Below are 18,587 nucleotides of genomic sequence, written 5' to 3'. Positions count from 1 at the left end.
ATTTTTAAAGCATTGTAGAAATCTAAAGGCTCTGAAGATCATCGTATGAATATGTGTGTCTAGCATCTGAATGAGAGTTCCCTCTTTAATTTGTTCATTCATTGTTTAACCAGCTGGATATCTTTATTTTAGGGGGAAATGGTTTATTTTTGGAAACTACCCATCACTGATGCTGAAGTGTTAGTTTGCTCTGAATGCTTATGGAATATGCAAGATTTCTACAGGGTCTTCTTTTGATACGGCATCACTTTCAGTTGGTAACAGCACATCATTAATTTTCAAATCATTATTGACATAAACATTTTAATAAATAAATGTTTTTCCAAATTTTCCAGACACCCCTCACATTTCTTGGTTTTTGCCATCGGTTCTGTTGTGAGAAGTTGACTTTATTGCACCTAGTTTTTAAAATATGGCAAGACAATCAAACCATTTGAAAGTTAACCTGCTACCTGTTTAGCATTCATATTAAGGTTGTCTGTTCATGGATTGGTCTTGGTTTAGCTAAGCATTTGAAAAGGAGATTGGTGTGTTCACAGCCATTTTTGAAAAAGCTTGAAATTGTTCAATGGATTTGAGAACCAACAATAAAAGCAAAATAGGTTTCATTTCACACACCAAGTTCAAACCGTCTAAAACACAGGTGGTAATATAGCATTTGTTGTCACTAATGTAGTTCAGTGGAATACACCAATTCCTGTACATGCAGCACTAGAAGTGTTGGTTATCCTGTTCATACACTTCTCATCCTAATCTAAATAAGCAGAATGAATGGTATCTGCACCCTCCTTCCTTTAAAGTTTGGAGCTTGTTTAATTTTTTGAATTGCAGTGCTAAATAAACACAAACTTTTTCTTTGAACAGTAGCAGTTTCCGATTAGCGTTGTAAAGTTTTGGCTTAGTTCTAATTTATGCGTTTACAAAATAAAGAGGCAGCACGCAGATGTTCATTACATCGGTAATCCAGCCAGTAATGTAATGGGCAGCAGCTTGTAAATGCAACCTTTGCAAAACAAATGGTTGTCTAGGATTTTTTTGTTAATTAATTAAATAAACTACCTTGATAACCTTCCTTCTTACAAGATCAGGTCTCTTGCAGAAATTCTGAAGCCTCTTAAACAGCTGTTGAGGTGTAGAGTAAAGATGCACATCTGCAAATAAATCAGATGGATTTTTTATGAAACAAACCTCAAAGAAGGCATGGAGACATTGATCACTTTATTGATTAGCACCACGTATTGTTCAATTTTATATTATTTAAGCATGATTTTTGCCATCCTACCTCTGTCTATGGGAATCTGCTGGAAGCAAATAAATGGAATATAGCTGTGGTATTAGATGCAGTAAGATGGATGTTATGGAAGCAGAGTGTGCACGTCTCGTCATCGAGAGCATGCAGAAAACAAGTGCAGGCAGCGGAAGGAGTGTGCGGCAAACCAGTCCCACCCACCCTTTCCTTCAACAACTGTCTGTCCCACCTATGAGAGACTGTAATTTCCGTTTTGTACTGTTCAGTTATCTAAGAACTCACTTTTAGAGTGGAAGCAAGTTTTCCTCGATTTCGAGGGACTGCCTATGATGATGATGATTATGCATGTACTGCACTTTGCAATACTACACTTCTTGGTACGAATTCATACTCTTGGTAGAAATGAAGTTTGGCAAAACAGATTGCATAGCTTCAAATCAATATTTCAAATTGCAATCTTTTATTTGTTCTTGTATCAACTCCCAATTCGCATGAACTTCCACCACCCCGTGTCACAACGAGTAAAGGCTCTGCTATAGCCAAGATCAGGGCTGGGCAATTCCTCGGAGCTGCTCCCACTCAGCCGCTGTTATTTCACTTCCGCCGCTGTAATGCCAGCAGAATGGAAGCAGCTGCATGGAATTTTGCGGCCCATGTTTTCAAGAAGCAACATAGAAGTCCCGGCACTGTGTTTTCTGGGCAGGCTTTGGTGAGGTGGCATCTTCAAAACAGACATCAACTTACTGGTGCCTCAAGGAGTCAAGCAGAATGAAGTACCCTGGGAATAAATATCCTGGCTTGGAGTTTGGCCATAGTTTGCTGTTGTGCCTCTGAATTCATGCTGGCATCAAACCAGGCTCTTAAAGGGATGAGGGTTTCATGGTGAAGACTGGAGTGCACAATTTGGCAGGGTTATACTGCCAAGCTTGTGTTGTAGCACAGCACACATTGGAGTAAACCCAGCAAAAACTGTCAGTAAAAACTAGGTAGAAGACTCTTGTACTATCTATCCAACTGATTATTTTAAAAAGTTGCCTATTCTACATAGGGACAAGAGGTATAATGCAAAAACTGCTTAAACAAATATCCTTGTACACAACAAAATCATTAGCCGTAATTTTCAGAGATAGGAAAGTGGGATGGAGGCCGGTTGGGTGGCGGGGGAGGGAAGTGAAAGTTGACGTTTTTGACACCGTTGCAATGGACGCACATGCGCAGTACAGGCCCGAGTTGGCAATCAGCTATTTTTAAAGAGCCAGTTGTGTTTGTGGGAACGTTGAGATCTGTGTGAGAGCACCGGAAAAATCGCAGCTGCAGCAGTACTAGATACAACACGGAGAAAGAACCAAGAATTTCTTACAGGAAGAAGTGGAGGCACGAGTTACTGTGATTGAGGACAGATGGCAGGAGCTGGACACCAGCAGAGGTCACATAAAAATTTCACCCAAAGAAAAGAAGAAACGCTGGAACCAAGTTGCAGAAGATTACTGTGCAATGGTGACCACCACGAGATCTGGAGGCCAGTGTAAAAAGTGGCAGGACCTTGGTCAAGTAGTTAGTATAAGTAATATTTTCATTTATTCAATGGAATTGCAATTGTAAATGTGGTTGAGGTACAATCGGTCGAGGAGGCGGGAGCTCGGAGCAGCGCGAGTCCGGGGTCGTCGAGAGGCTATAAAGGCCAGCGGGTGTCGGGCAGTTCGAGCAGTCGGTCGGGGAGGCGGGAGCTCGGAGCAACGCGAGTCCGGGGTCGTCGAGAGGCCTACTGGTGCAGCTGCAGCGGGGACTGAAGGCAAAAAAGTAAAAGGAAATCAAAAGGTGACGTCACATCCAAGGGGGTAAGTGATGGCTGGTGATTGGTAAGTAGTTTTTCTTTTTCTTCTCTATATCAGTAAGTAACATTGAGCATTGTTGTTGCCAAATTAAGTTAATTTAGGGGTTAAGTCATGGCAGGAGAGCTCGGACACGTGTTATGCTCCTCCTGTACTATGTGGGAAATCAGGGACGCCTCCAGTGTCCCTGATGACTACGTGTGCGAGAAGTGCATCTGCCTCCAGCTCCTGACGGTCCGCGTTGCGGAATTGGAGCTGCGGGTGCATTCACTCTGGAGCATCCACGATGCTGAGAATGACGTGAATTGCACGTTTAGCGAGTTGGTCTTACCGCAGGTAAAGGGTACACAGCCAGATAGGGAATGGAAGACCAACAGGAAGAGCAGTGCAAGGAAGGTAGTACAGGGGTCCCCTGCGGTCATCCCCCTGCAAAACAGATACACCGCTTTGGGTACTGTTAAGGGGGATGACTCATCAGGGGAAAGCAGCAGCAGCCAGGTTCATGGCACCGTGGGTGGCTCTGCTGCACAGGTGGGCAGGATAAAGAGTGGGAGAGCAATAGTGATAGGGGATTCGATTGTAAGGGGAATAGATATGCGTTTCTGTTGCCGCAACCGAGACTCCAGGATGGTATGTTGCCTTTTTGGTGCAAGGGTCAAGGATGTCTCGGAGCGGGTGCAGGACATTCTAAAAAGGGAGGGTGAACAGCCAGTTGTCGTGGTGCATATAGGTACCAACGATATAGGTAAAAAATGGAATGAGGTCCTACAAGACGAATTTAAGGAGCTAGGAGCGAAATTAAAAAGTAGAACTCAAAAGTAGTAATCTCGGGATTGCTACCAGTGCCACGTGTTAGTCAGAGTAGGAATTGCAGGATAGCTCAGATGAATACGTGGCTTGAGCAGTGGTGCAGCAGGGAGGGATTCAAATTCCTGGGGCATTGGAACCGGTTCTGGGGGAGGTGGGACCAGTACAAACCGGACGGTCTGCACCTGGGCAGGACCGGAACCAATGTCCTAGGGGGCATGTTTGTTAGTGCTGTTGGGGAGGAGTTATCCTAATATGGCAGGGGGATGGGAACCAATGCAAGGAGACAGAGGGAAACAAAATGGAGACAGAAGCAAAAGACAGAAAGGAGAGGAGTAAAAGTGAAGGGCAGAGAAACCCAAGGCAACAAACAAAAATGGCCACTGTGCAGCAAAATTCTAAAGGGTCAAAGTGTAATAAAAAGGCAAGCCTGAAAGCTCGGTGCCTCAATGCGAGGAGTATTCGGAACCCAGGAGAGGGCTCTGAGCTACTTAAGAGTGGGTGAGAGCTCAGATGAACAGGACCCCAAGAAAGAATGCAAAAGGCAGGAGGCAACAGAACAGAGTAGCACTGGTGTAAGTGTAAACCACAAGGTGATAGGAAGGGACAATATGTATGATTATAAAGGGGCTGCAGGAGGGGTCAAAACTAAAAATCATGGTTTAAAAACTAGTATTAAAACACTCTACCTAAACGCATGCAGCATTCGAAATAAAGTAAATGAGATGACGGCACAAATCATTACAAATGGGAATGATTTGGTGGCCATTACAGAAACGTGGTTGCAGGGTGGCCAAGACTGGGAATTAAATATACAGGGGTATCTGACAATTCGGGAGGATAGACAAGAAGGGAAAGGAGGTGGGGTAGCTATGTTAATAAAGGATGATATCAGGGCAGTTGTGAGAGATGATATTGGCTCTAATGAACAAAAATGTTGAATCATTGTGGGTGGAGATTAGAGATAGTAAGGGGAAAAAGTCACTGGTGGGCGTAGTTTATAGGCCCCCAAATAATAACTTCACGGTGGGGCGGACTATAATCAAGGGAATAATGGAGGCATGTGAAAAAGGAACGGCAGTAATCATGGGGGATTTTAACCTACATATCGATTGGTCAAATAGAATCGCACGGGGTAGCCTGGAGGTGGAATTCATAGAATGCATACGGGGTTGTTTCTTAGAACAGTATGTTACAGAACCTACAAGGGAGCAAGCTATCTTAGATCTGGTCCTGTGTAATGAGTCAGGAATAATAAACGATCTCCGAGTAAAAGATCCTCTCGGAATGAGTGATCACAGTATGGTTGAACTTGTAATACAGATTGAGGATGAGGAAGTAGTGTCTCAAACGAGCATACTATGCTTAAACAAAGGGGACTACAGTGGGATGAGGGCAGAGTTGGCGAAAGTAGACTGGGAACACAGACTAAACGGTGGCACAATTGAGGAACTTTTACCGCCCTTCTTTTTCACTGGAATATATTTTTGTTGAGCACTATGAAAGAGCTCCTTAAAAGTCCTCCACTGTTCCTCAATTGTGCCACCATTTAGTCTGTGTTCCCAGTCTACTTTAGCTAACTCTGCCCTCATCCCACTGTAGTCCCCTTTGTTTAAGCATAGTATGCTCGTTTGAGACACTACTTCCTCACCCTCAATCTGTATTACAAATTCAACCATACTGTGATCACTCATTCCGAGAGGATCTTTTACTAGGAGATTGTTTATTATTCCTGTCTCATTACACAGGACCAGATCTAAGATAGCTTGTTCTCTTGCAGGTTCTGTAACATACTGTTCTAAGAAACAATCCCGTATGCATTCTCTAAATTCCTCCTCCAGGCTACGTCGTGCGATTTGATTTGACCAATCGATATGTAGGTTAAAATCCCCCATGAGAAGGGATAACCAGCTGTGGATAACCAAGGAAATAAAGGAGAGTATCAAATTAAAAACCAATGCGTATAAGGTGGCCAAGGTTAGTGGGAAATTAGAAGATTGGGAAAATTTTAAACGACAGCAAAGAATGACTAAGAAAGCAATAAAGGAAAGATAGATTACGAAAGTAAACTTGCGCAAAACATAAAAACAGATAGTAAAAGCTTTTACCGATATATAAAACGGAAGAGAGTGACAAAAGTAAATGTTGGTCCCTTAGAAGATGAGAAGGGGGATTTAATAATGGCAAATGTGGAAATGGCTGAGACCGTAAACAATCACCACTGTACAAGCTGGACCCACACTCGAGGGAGAGGGCAAGTCCTGCAAATTCATCGTGGTCCTTCAAATCAGCCTGCTGCCTGGTCTGCGATGTGTGAGCCACCCACCCTGCCCCCTCCTCTGCTGCTAACTATTTGACTGTTCTGTTTTGAAGAACTTGAGGCCAACCCTGACGATGCAGATGATGATTCAGATGCAGACGAGCCTGAAGAGGAGAACATCTTCCAATCCAGACGAAGAACATGGGGGTGAGGGGAAGAGGATGGGACTGGATGAAGCTCCCACTGATGTAGAGACTTTGGAGGAAGTGCCGCTCATTGAGGTGACAGCCCCTTCCGTGACTAGTGGTATGAGTGCTGGTGGGACATTCCATGGTTTCACACCTTCCGAGGTTGTGGGTCCCAGTGGTGTGATGCAGCGAGGCACACCCAAGGTCCCACCTTCCGAGGTTGCGGTCCCAGTGGTGGGGTGCAGCGAGGCACACCCAGGGCCCCACAAATCCAGGCTGCAGGTCCCAGCGGTGGGGTGCAGTGAGGCACACCCATGGGGAGGATGAAGGAGAGCTCGACTGCACTCTCCTAAGTTGAAGGATCTAACAGATGTGGTTCAGATATGTCACTGAATGCGGAGAGCATTGACCTTACCCGATCACTCCTGGATGCCATCAGTGGGGTGAGTGATGAGGTAACGGGACTGTCGGGAGAAGTAACAGCAATGACACAAGAAATGGGAACGATATCAGTGAGGGAATAGTGGCCATGAGGGAGAGAATGTCAGAGATAGTGCAAACCACGTCACTGACCATGAGGGAGGGAATGTTGCAGGGAGTTCAGACAGTTTTGCTCAATATGAGGGAGAAAATGTTGCAGGTCATTGAGACACTGTCAGGTGCATGAAGGACGTCATGTTGGAGTTAGCTGCTGCAATAAGGGAACACACCCAGACCCCGCGCCCGTTGACAGAATCAACTGTCACTCCCACTCCAATCCCCACACCACCTTCTGACGAGCCCAAAGCCGGGCCCTCCAACTTGCCCCCACCGCACCCCCCCCACCACCACTCAAGAGATGCACAGTACACAAGATGTTAGCGAGAATAAGCTTGGTACCAAGTCCAGAAACACTGCGTCACCACCTGCGGGGGAAGGGGTGGTGGAGTGTCCAAAACCAAGCGCAGTGTGCGGTCTTAGAATAAGGTGGAGGAGAGATGGGTGGGTGCAGCCTTTCTTTGCTGCTGTTGTGTTATTATTACTGTTGTAATTGTTCTCAAATTAAAAGTTTTTTGTAAGTTATGTAAATTTACAAGTTCATAAAAGTTTGTAAGTAATCTTAAAGTTTTTAAGTGATCTTAAACAGTGATCTTAAAGCAAAGTTTGATAAAATTATTCTTGTATTAAAGTTAAGTACATTTGTTAAACTTTTGAATAAAATATATTTTACATTAAAACTGAATCATGTTCCATTAACACAACACAACATTACGGAACAGCTCCAAACAGTAGACATGGTCCATGTGGAATAGTTGTCGCTGAGCCCTCAGGCATCAGTAAAGCGTTCACGGATGAGCTGCTGGCACAAGGCTCGAGCAATTGTTAAAGGGGAGTCGTGCTCCGGCCTCAGGCACTTGCATGGCTTCCTCATCCTCATCGTCCTCCTCCTCCTGCTTGTCATCTGCATCTTCCACATCATTATCATCAGTCACTCTCACCGCAGGTGGGTCTTCCACTACCAGGTGCTGCTGCCTCAAGATGGCTAAGTTATGCAGCATGCAGCACACACAGTGAACTGACCGACAATCTCAGGGGAGTACAGCAAGTAGCCTCAGGAATGATCCAGGCATCAGAAGATGCCAATGGTCCTCTCTATGATGCTGCTGTGCGACATGTTGTATTCCGTCCGGGTTACGCGTAGGGGCATGGTCATGCGCCAGGTGGCGAGGCCATACCCTTTGTCTCCCAGTAGCCAGCTCTGGCCTTCTGGCTGCTGCTGCTGAAACACGGCAGATTTAACACTGTCGCTTAGGATGAACGCATCATGGGTGCTCCCAGGGTATCTTGCATCGACTGACATGATGCAATGCATGTCGTCACACACGGGCTGTACATTAATGGAGTGGTAGCCTTTTCTGTTCCTGCATATGTCGGAATCCTCCAAAAGTGCTCGCAAGGCGATGTGGGTACAATCAATGCAGCCCTGTACCTTTGGGAAGCCAGCAATCCTGGAGAAGCCCACAGCCCTGTCATGGATTGCTTGGGCGGTCATGGGGAACTTTATGAAGTCATTCCTCCGCGCATACACTGCAGCCATCACCTGGCGAATGCAGACATGTGTTGCATGTTGAGAGATGGCACACACATCCCCAGTTGTAGCTTGAAACGAGCCGGAGGCATAGAATGAAAGTGCAGCTATAACCTTCACTTCAACTGACAGAGCAGTCCTCCTGATGCTTCTAGGTTGTAGGTCTGCTTTGACCAACTCACAGATCTCAGTTGCAACTTATTTGCAGAAATGCAGCCTTCTGACACAGTCTGCATCACTCAGGTGGAGGTACGAACGCCTGTCTCGATATACCCAAGGTAAGGCCTCTTGTCCATCACCCTACGGGCCATGATCTTTCTGATGCGATGAAGTCGAATCAATTGTCTCCTACATAGCATCATGATGCATAAGGTTCGCACAAGGTATGGCATTGTCAGTATTGCCCCCATACTTAAACTTAACCTTTGAAAGAAGCTCAAAACAGCAAGAAAGCAGGCAGGACAGGTTCGCAGTTCTCTCTCCCCAAGGTCTGCATGTATGGATCACACCCAAGGTCTTCCCCACACCCCACAAACCCCCTTAACTAATTGCAGTCTTATGACTTCTCTCCACCACCCCCCTTAGCTAATTGCACTCTTGTGATTTCTCCCCTTCTCCCGATACTCCCCCTCCCCTTCTCCCCACACACATTGCAGTCTTCAGTGCAGAAGGCTTCCTATCGGCACCTCGCTTCCCGGGCTCGAAGCCTTCCAATCAGCACCTCGCTCTCTCTCTCTCAGCAAGCTTGTTTTGTAGCCAATTCTGCTGGCCAAAGCTACGACCCTCCAGCCCTGCTTCAAGACGTTCGGTGGTGGCATGTGAGTGAGTAAAAGAGAAAACTTCTGAAAACCAACAAATTTAGACTTAGTACATTGACAGGTAAAAAAAGTTGAACTTTATTATTAATTTTGACAGTGTTCTTGACTCCCTCCAAAATCTTCGATTTAGAAACTGTTATGTATTTAACCCCTTGTAACCTTGTAACTTGCATCACACCTGTCCACCAGAGGGCCTACCTTTTGGAGTTCCAAGGGATCCCAGCATCCTTTGGGAGCACAGTATATAAGCAGGTCACCCATGAGGTACCTGCACTCTGGAACTTCAATAAAGGAGCTAAGGTCACACTTGCTCATTACACACAATACTCGGTCTGACCATTTATTATGGGTATAACAATTAGCGACGAGGTGACGAACCGCGCGAAAATGCAAAGAACAGTCGGCATCCTGGAGAAGTTCTCAAAGGGGGACGATTGGGAGGCCTTCGTGGAGAGACTCGACCAATACTTCGGAACCAACAAGCTGGAAGGGGATGAGAACGCTACCAAACGAAGGGCGATCCTCCTAACTGTCTGTGGGACAACACCTATGGCCTCATGAAGAATCTTCTGGCCCCCGCTAAACCAACAGAGAAATCCTATGAAGAACAGTGTATGCTGGTCCGGGAGCACCTAAATCTTAAGGAAAGTGTTTTGATGGTGAGATATCGGTTCTACGCGTGTCAACGATTGGAGGGCCAGGAAGTGGCGAGCTACGTCGCCGAACTAAAGCGCCTTGCAGGACATTGTGAGTTTGAGGGATTCCTAGAACAAATGCTCAGAGACTTTTTTGTACTGGGCATCGGATATGAGACAATCTTTTGCAAACTGTTGACTATAGAAACTCCGAATCAGAGTAAAGCCATAACGATAGCCCAGGCATTTATGTCCACCAGCGACAACACCAAGCAGATTTTGCAAAACAAAGAAGTTTCGGCCAATACTGTACATAAAGTAACGTCGGTTTTGAGCAGAAATGTACAGGGCAGAATGTACACGCCGGCTGCTGTGGCCCGACCTCAATTGACCCAGAGTCTGCCATCATCTATTAATGCAAGGCAGTTAACACTCTGTTGGCGCTGCAAAGGTGATCATCGGCCCCATCAATGCCGCTTTAAGCACTATGTATGCAATGGATGCAGAACAATGGGCCACCTCCAACGAATGTGCAGTTGAGCTGCAAACCCTGGAAACCACCACGATGCAGAGGAAGATCGATCCACGGTGGATCAGACGGAATTGGAAACACGTACGGAGGAGGCAGAGGTGTACAGGGTACACGTGTTCATGACGAAATGCCTACCAATAATGTTGAAAGTTGAACTGAACGGTATTCCAGTGTCTAAGGAGCTGGACACAGGGGCAAGTCAGACCATAATGAGTAAAACGGTCTTCACCAGGCTGTGGGGGAAGAAGTCCCACAGGCCCAAGCTCAATCCCATTCACACCAAACTAAGGACTTCTACAAAGGAACTAATCCCTGTAATTGGCAGTGCTGAAGTCAATGTCTCCTATGATGGAGCAGTACATGAACTCCCGCTGTGGACTGTGCCAGGGGATGGCCCCACGTTGTTTGGCAAAAGCTGGCTGGGGAAAATCCGCTGGAACTGGGATGGCATCCGAGCACTTTATTCAGTTGACGACACCACATGTACCCAGGTTCGAAGCAAATTCCCTTTGTTATTTGAGCCAGGCATTGGAAATTTCTCGAGGGCGAAAGTGTAGATCCATTTGGTTCCCGGTACGCGACCCATCCACAACAAGGCTCGGGTGGTACCATACATGATGCTTGCAAAAGTGGAAATCGAGCTGGATAGGCTGCAATGTGAAGGCATCATCGCGCCGGTGGAGTTCAAGGACTGGGCCAGTCCGATTGTTCCTGTACTCAAGGAGGACTGCATGGTTAGAATTTGCGGTGGCTATAAAGTAACGATTAACCGTTTTTCGCTGCAGGACCAGTACCTGCTACCCAAGGCAGACGACCTATTTGCAACCTTGGCTGGAGGGAAGACGTTCACCAAGCTGGACCTAACCTCGGCCTACATGATGCAGGAGCTGGAGGAGTCTTCGAAAGGCCTCACCCTGCATCAACACACACTAAGGTCTATTTATTTACAACCGGTGCCCGTTCGGGATTCGGTCGGCTGCAGTGATCTTCCAGCGGAACATGGAAAGCCTCCTAAAGTCAGTTCTTTGTACAGTGGTCTTCCAGGACGACATATTGGTTACAGGGCGGGACACCATGGAGCACTTGAAGAACCCGGAGGAGGGTCTTAGTCGGTTGGATCGCGTGAGGCTCAGGTTGAAACAGTGTGTTTTCTTGGCACAGGACATCGAATTCTTAGGAAGGAGAATCGCAGCAGACGGCATCAAACCGACCGATACCAAGACGGAGGGGCCATCAAGAATGCGTCGCGACTACGGAACGTGTCGGAGCTGCGGTTGTTCCTGGGACTCCTTAACTACTTTGGTAATTTCCTACCTGGATTAAGCACCCTGCTAGAACCCCTGTATGTGCTACTGTGCAAGGGAGACGACTGGGTATGGGAGAATTCACAAGAGGCTGCCTTTAAGAAAGCCAGAAATTTACTGTGTTCGAACAAATTGCTTTTTCTGTATAACCCATGTAAACGACTAGTGTTAGCTTGCGATGCGTCGTCATATGGGATCGAGTGTGTGTTACAACAAGCTAATGAATCAGGAATTTTGCAACCAGTTGTGTATGCACCAGGAGTTTGTCCAAGGCTGAAAGGGCCTATAGCATGGTTGAAAAAGAGGCTCTGGCGTGCGTTTACGGGGTAAAAAAAATGCACCAGTACTTGTTTGGCCTCAAGTTCGAGCTTGAAACTGACCACAAGCTGCTCAGATCGCTATTCTCGGAGCGTAAAGGGATCAATACCAATGCCCCTGCCCGCATCCAAAGATGGGTGCTCACGCTGTCGGCATACAAGCATGTAATCCGCCACAGACCAGGCACAGAGAACTGCGCAGATGATGCTCTCAGTCGGATACCATTGCCCACCACCGGGGTGGAAATGGCACAGCCAGCGGACTTGCTTATGGTCATGGAGACATTTGAGAACGAGAAATCCGTTACGGCCTGCTAGATCAGAACCTGGACCAGCCAGGGTCCTTTACTGTCCCTGGTAAAAAAAACTGTGTCCTCCATGGGAGCTGGTTCAGTGTCCCAGTAGAGATGCAGGAAGCGATTAAGCCATTCCACAGACGCAAAAATGAGCTGTCCCTGCAGGCAGACTGTCTCTTGTGGGGCAATCGTGTGGTCCTGCCCAAGAAAGGGAACTGCACAGTGCCCACCCAGGCTTTGGTCTTCACAGTGGAAGACACAAAATCATTCCAAAAATTGCTGGTCACAGGAATGTGGGAAGGGAGGACCTTGAGATAATCACTATCACTAGGGGGGTAGTGCTGGACAGGCTAATGGGACTCAAGGTAGACAAGTCCCCTGGTCCTGATGAAATGCATCCCAGGGTATTAAAAGAGATGGCGGAAGTTATAGCAGATGCATTCGTTATAATCTACCAAAATTCTCTGGACTCTGGGGAGGTACCAGCGGATTGGAAAGCAGCTAATGTAACGCCTCTGTTTAAAAAAGGGGGCAGACAAAAGGCAGGTAACTATAGGCCGGTTAGTTTAACATCTGTAGTGGGGAAAATGCTTGAAGCTATCATTAAGGAAGAAATAGCGGGACATCTAGATAGGAATAGTGCAATCAAGCAGACGCAACATGGATTCATGAAGGGGAAATCATGTTTAACTAATTTACTGGAATTCTTTGAGGATATAACGAGCATGGTAGATAGAGGTGTACCGATGGATGTGGTGTATTTAGATTTCCAAAAGCATTCGCTAAGCTGCCACACAAAAGGTTACTGCAGAAGATAAAGGTACGCGGAGTCAGAGGAAATGTATTAGCATGGATAGAGAATTGGTTGGCTAACAGAAAGCAGAGAGTCAGGATAATTGGGTCCTTTTCGGGTTGGAAATTGGTGGTTAGTGGTGTGCCACAGGGATCGGTGCTGGGACCACAACTGTTTACAATATACATAGATGACCTGGAAGAGGGGACAGAGTGTAGTGTAACAAAATTTGCAGATGACACAAAGATTAGTGGGAAAGCGGGTTGTGTAGAGGACACAGAGAGGCTGCAAAGAGATTTAGATAGGTTAAGCGAATGGGCTAAGGTTTGGCAGATGGAATACAATGTTGGAAAGTATGAGGTCATCCACCTTGGGAAAAAAAACAGTAAAAGGGAATATTATTTGAATGGGGAGAAATTACAACATGCTGCGGTGCAGAGGGACCTAGGAGTCCTTGTGCATGAATCCCAAAAAGTTAGTTTGCAGGTGCAGCAGGTAACCAGGAAGGCAAATGGAATGTTGGCCTTCATTGCGAGAGGGATGGAGTACAAAAGCAGGGAGGTCCTGCTGCAACTGTACAGGGTATTTGTGAGGCCGCATCTGTAGTACTGCGTGCAGTTTTGGTCACCTTTCTCAAGGAAGGATATACTAGCTTTGGAGGGGGTACAGAGACGATTCACTCGGCTGATTCCGGAGATGAGGGGCTTACCTTATGATGATAGATTGAGTAGACTGGGTCTTTACTCATTGGAGTTCAGAAGGGTGAGGGGTGATCTTATAGAAACATTTAAAATAATGAAAGGGATAGACAAGATAGAGGCAGAGAGGTTGTTTCCACTGGTCGGGGAGACTAGAACGAGGGGGCACAGCTTCAAAATACGGGGGAGCCAATTTAAAACCGAGTTGAGAAGGAATTTCTTCTCCCAGAGGGTTGTGAATCTGTGGAATTCTCTGCTCAAGGAAGCAGTTGAGGCTAGCTCATTGAATGTATTCAAATCACAGAAAGATAGATTTTTAACCAATAAGGGAATTAAGGGTTATGGGGGAGCGGGCGGGTAAGTGGAGCTGAGTCCACGGCCAGATCAGCCATGATCTTGTTGAATGGTGGAGCAGGCTCGAGGGGCTAGATGGCCTACTCCTGTTCCTAATTTTTCTGTTCTTATGTTCTTACGTAGGATGATGAGAGCCAGAGTCAGATCCCACGTGTGGTGGCCAGGCATCGACTCAGATTTACAGTCATGTGTACACCAGTGCAACACTTGCTCTCAGTTGAGCAATGCACCCAGAGAGGCACCGCTAAGTTTTTGGTCCTGGCCATCCAAACCGTGGTCGAGAATCCATGTAGACTATGCAGGCCCATTCCTAGGCAAAATGTTTTTGGTTGTCGTGGATGCTTACTCAAAGTGGATTGAATGTGCAATAATGTCTGTAAGCACGTCCACGGCCACCATTGAAAATCTGCGAGCCATAGAAACATAGAAAATAAGTGCAGGAGTGGGCCATTCGGCCCTTCGAGCCTGCAGCAGCATTCAATAAGATCATAGCTGATCATTCACTCAGTACCCCTTTCCTGCTTTCTCTCCATATCCCTTGATCCCTTTAGCTGTAAGAACATATCTAACTCCCTCTTGAATAGATCCAATGAACTGGCATCAACAACTCTCTGCGGTAGAGAATTCCACAGGTTAACAACTCTTTGAGTGAAGAAGTTTCTCCTCATCTCAGTACTAAATGGCTTACCCCTTATCCTAAGACTGTGTCCCCTGGTTTTGGACTTCCCCAACATCGGGAACATTCTTCCTGCATCTAACCTGTCCAGTCCCATCAGAATTTTATGTTTCTATGAGATCACCTCTCATCCTTCTAAACTTCAGTGAATACAGGTCCAGTCGATCCAGTCTCTCCTGATATGTCAGTCCTGCCATCCCGGGAATCAGTCTGGTGAATCTTTGCTGCACTCCCTCAATAGCAAGAACGTCCTTCCTCAGATTAGGAGACCAAAACTGAACACAATAATCCAGGTGAGACCTCACCAAGGCCCTGTACAACTGCAGTAAGCCTCGCTGCTTCTATACTCAAATTCTCTAACTATGAAGGCCAACATACCATTTGCCTTCTTCACCGCCTGCTATACCCATACTAACTTTCAATGATTGATGTACCATGACATCCAGGTCTCGTTGCACCTCCCATTTTCCTAATCTGCCGCCATTCAGATAATATTCTGCCTTCCTGTTTTAGCCACCAAAGTGGATAACCTCACATTTATTCACATTATACTGCATCTGCCATGCATTTGCCCACTCACCTAACCTGTCCAAGTCACCCTGCAGCCTCTTAGCATCCTCCACACAGCTCACACCGCCACCCAGCTTAGTGTCATCTGCAAACTTGGAGATATAACACTCAATTCCTTCATCTAAATCATTAATGTATACTGTAAATAACTGGGGTCCCTGCACTGAATCCTGCGGCACTCCACTAGTCAATGCCTGCCATTCTGAAAAGAACCTGATTATCCTGACTCTCTGCTTCCTGTCTGCCAACCACTTCTCTATCCACGTCAGTGCATTACCCCCAATATCATGCGCTTTAATTTTGCACACCAATCTCTTGTGTGGGACCTTGTCAAAAGCTTTTTGAAAGTCCAAATACACCACATCCACTGGTTCTCCCTTGTCCACTCTACTAGTTACATCCTCAAAAAATTCTAGAAGATTTGTCAAGCATGATTTCCCTTTCATAAATCCATGCTGACTTGGACCGATCCTGTCACTGCTTTACAAATGCGCTGCTATTTCATCTTTAATAATTGATTCCAACATTTTTCCCAATACTGATGTCAGGCTAACCAGTCGATAATTACCTGTTTTCTCTCTCCCTCCTTTTTTAAAAAGTGGTGTTACATTAGCTATCCTCCAGTCCATAGGAACTGATCCAGAGTCGATAGACTGTTGAAAAATGATCACCAATGCATTCACTATTTCTAGGGCCACTTCCTTAAGTACTCTGGGTTGCAGACTATCAGGCCCTGGGGATTTATCAGCATTCAATCCCATCAATTTCCCTAACACAATTTCCCGCCCAATAAGGATTTCCTTCAGTTCCTCCTTCTCACTAGACCGTCGGTCCCCTAGTATTTCTGGAAAGTTATTTGTGTCTTCCTTCGTGAACACAGAACCAAAGTATTTGTTCAACTGGTCAGCAAATTTCTTTGTTCCCCATTATAAATTCACCTGAATCTGACTGCAAGGGACCTACGTTTGCCTTCACTAATCTTTTTCTCTTCACATATCTATAGAAGCTTTTGCAGTCAGTTTTTATGTTCTCAGCAAGCTTCCTCTCATACTCTATTTTCCCCCTCCTAATTAAACCCTTTGTCCTCCTCTGCTGAATTTTAAATTTTTCCCAGTCCTCAGGTTTGCCTCTTCCTTGGATTTAACACTATCCTTAATTTCCCTCGTTACCCACGGTTGAGCCACCTTCCCCGTTTTATTTTCACTCCAGTCAGGAATGTACAATTGTTGAAGTTCATTCATGTGATCTTTGAATGTTTGCCATTGCCTATCCACCGTCAACCCTTTAAGTATCATTCGCCAGTCTATTCTAGCCGATTCACGTCTGATACCATCGAAGTTACCTTTCCTTAAGTTCAGGACCTATTCTCTGAATTAACTGTATCACTCTCCATCTTAATAAAGAATTCTACCATATTATGGTCACTCTTCCCCAAGGGGCCTCGCACAGCAAGATTGCTAATTAGTCCTTTCTCATTACGCATCACCCAGTCTCGGATGGCCAGCCTTCGAGTTGGTTCCTCGACATATTGGTCCAGAAAACTATCCCTAATACACTCCAGGAAATCCTCCTCCACCGTATTGCTACCAGTTTGGTTAGCCCAATCTATATGTAGATTAAAGTCGCCCATGAGAACTGCTGTACCTTTATTGCACACATCCCAAATTTCTTGTTTGATGCTGTCCCCAACCTCACTACTACTGCTTGGTGGTCTGTACACAACTCCCACTAGCCTTTTCTGCCCTTTGTTATTCCATCCATATAGATTCCACATCATCCAAGCTAATGTCCTTCCTTACTATTACGTTAATTTCCTCTTTAACCAGCAACACTACCCCACCTCCTTTTCCTTTCTGTCTAACCTTCCTAAATGTTGAATATCCCTGGATGTTGAGTTCCCAGCCTTGGTCACCCTGGAGCCATGTCTCCGTAATCCCAATTATATCATATTCGTTAATTGCTGCTTGCGCAGTTAATTCGTCCACCTTATTACGAATACTCCTCGCATTGAGGCACAGAGCCTTCAGGCTTGTCTTTTTAACACACTTTGCCCCTTTAGAATTTTGGTGTAATGTGGCCCTTTTTGCTTTGGGTTTCTCTGCCCTCCACTTTTATTTTTCTTCTTTCTATCTTTTGCTTCTGCCCCCATTATACTTCCCTCTGTCTCCCTGCATAGGTTCCCATCCCCCTGCCATATTAGTTTAACCCCTCCCCAACAGCACTAGCAAACACTCCCCCAAGGACATTGGTTCCAGTCCTGCCCAGGTGCAGACCGTCCGATTTGTACTGGTCCCACCTCCTCCAAAACCGGTTCCAATGTCCCACGAATTTGAATCCCTCCCTTCTGCACCACTCCTGAAGCCACGTATTAATCTGAGCTATCCTGCCATTCCTACTCTGACGAGTATGTGGCACTGGTAGCAATCCTGAGATTACTACCTTTGAGATCCTACTTTTTAATTTAACTCCTAGCTCCCTAAATTCAGCTTGTAGGACCTCATCCCATTTTTTACCGAGATCGTTAGTACCTATATGCACCACGACAACTGGCTGTTCACCCTCCCCCTCCAAAATGTCCTGTAGCCGCTCCGAGACATCCTTGACCCTTGCACCAGGAAGGCAACATACCCTCCTGGAGTCTCAATTACGGCCGCAGAAGCGCCTATCTATTCCCCTTACAATAGAATCCCCTACCACTATAGCTCTCCCACTCTTTTTCCTGCCCTCCTGTGCAGCAGAGCCACCCATGGTGCCATGAACTTGGCTGCTGCTGCCCTCCCCTGATGAGTCACCCCCCCCAAACAGTACCTAAAACGGCGTATCTGTTTTGGAGGCGGATGACCGCAGGGGACCCCTGCACTACTTTCCTTCCACTGTTCTTCCTGATCGTCACCCATCCCCTATCTGTCTGTGTTACCTTTACCTGTGGTATGACCAACTCACTAAACGTGCTATTCACGGTATCCTCAGATTCGCGGATGCTCCAGAGCCATGTTTGCCACGCACGGCCTGCCCAATGTCCTAGTCAGCGACAATGGGCCGTGCTTTACCAGTGGCGAATTCAAAGAGTTCATGACCCGCAATGGGATCAAACACGTCACGTCTGCGCCGTTCAAGCCCGCATCCAACGGCCAATCAGAATGGGCAGTTCAGACCATCAAGCAAAGCTTGAAACGCTCCCTGCAGACCC

At 46.2% G+C, this 18,587-nt stretch overlaps 1 protein-coding gene across 11 annotated transcripts in view; it reads right to left on the bottom strand.

Moving 5' to 3' along the window:
* Positions 1–18,587, bottom strand: part of gtdc1 (glycosyltransferase-like domain containing 1) — a 473,428-nt gene that overhangs the window by 51,057 nt on the left and 403,784 nt on the right. For 10 of the 11 annotated variants that reach the window (XR_011592646.1, XR_011592645.1, XM_070875364.1 and 7 more), the window contains one exon: positions 1,060–1,151. The exons of the other annotated variant lie outside the window; for it this stretch is intronic. Coding sequence is in view for 8 of the 10 variants with exons in the window: in XM_070875364.1 (XP_070731465.1) it covers positions 1,060–1,151 (92 nt within the window). In the remaining 2 variants the exon portion in view is untranslated. The remainder of the gene's footprint in view (positions 1–1,059; positions 1,152–18,587) is intronic. 11 annotated transcript variants of the gene reach the window in all.

Source organism: Pristiophorus japonicus, chromosome 3, assembly GCF_044704955.1.
Source record: "Pristiophorus japonicus isolate sPriJap1 chromosome 3, sPriJap1.hap1, whole genome shotgun sequence".
In the NCBI taxonomy this organism is placed as follows: domain Eukaryota; kingdom Metazoa; phylum Chordata; class Chondrichthyes; family Pristiophoridae; genus Pristiophorus; species Pristiophorus japonicus.
This window is presented reverse-complemented; position numbering and strand designations above follow the sequence as displayed.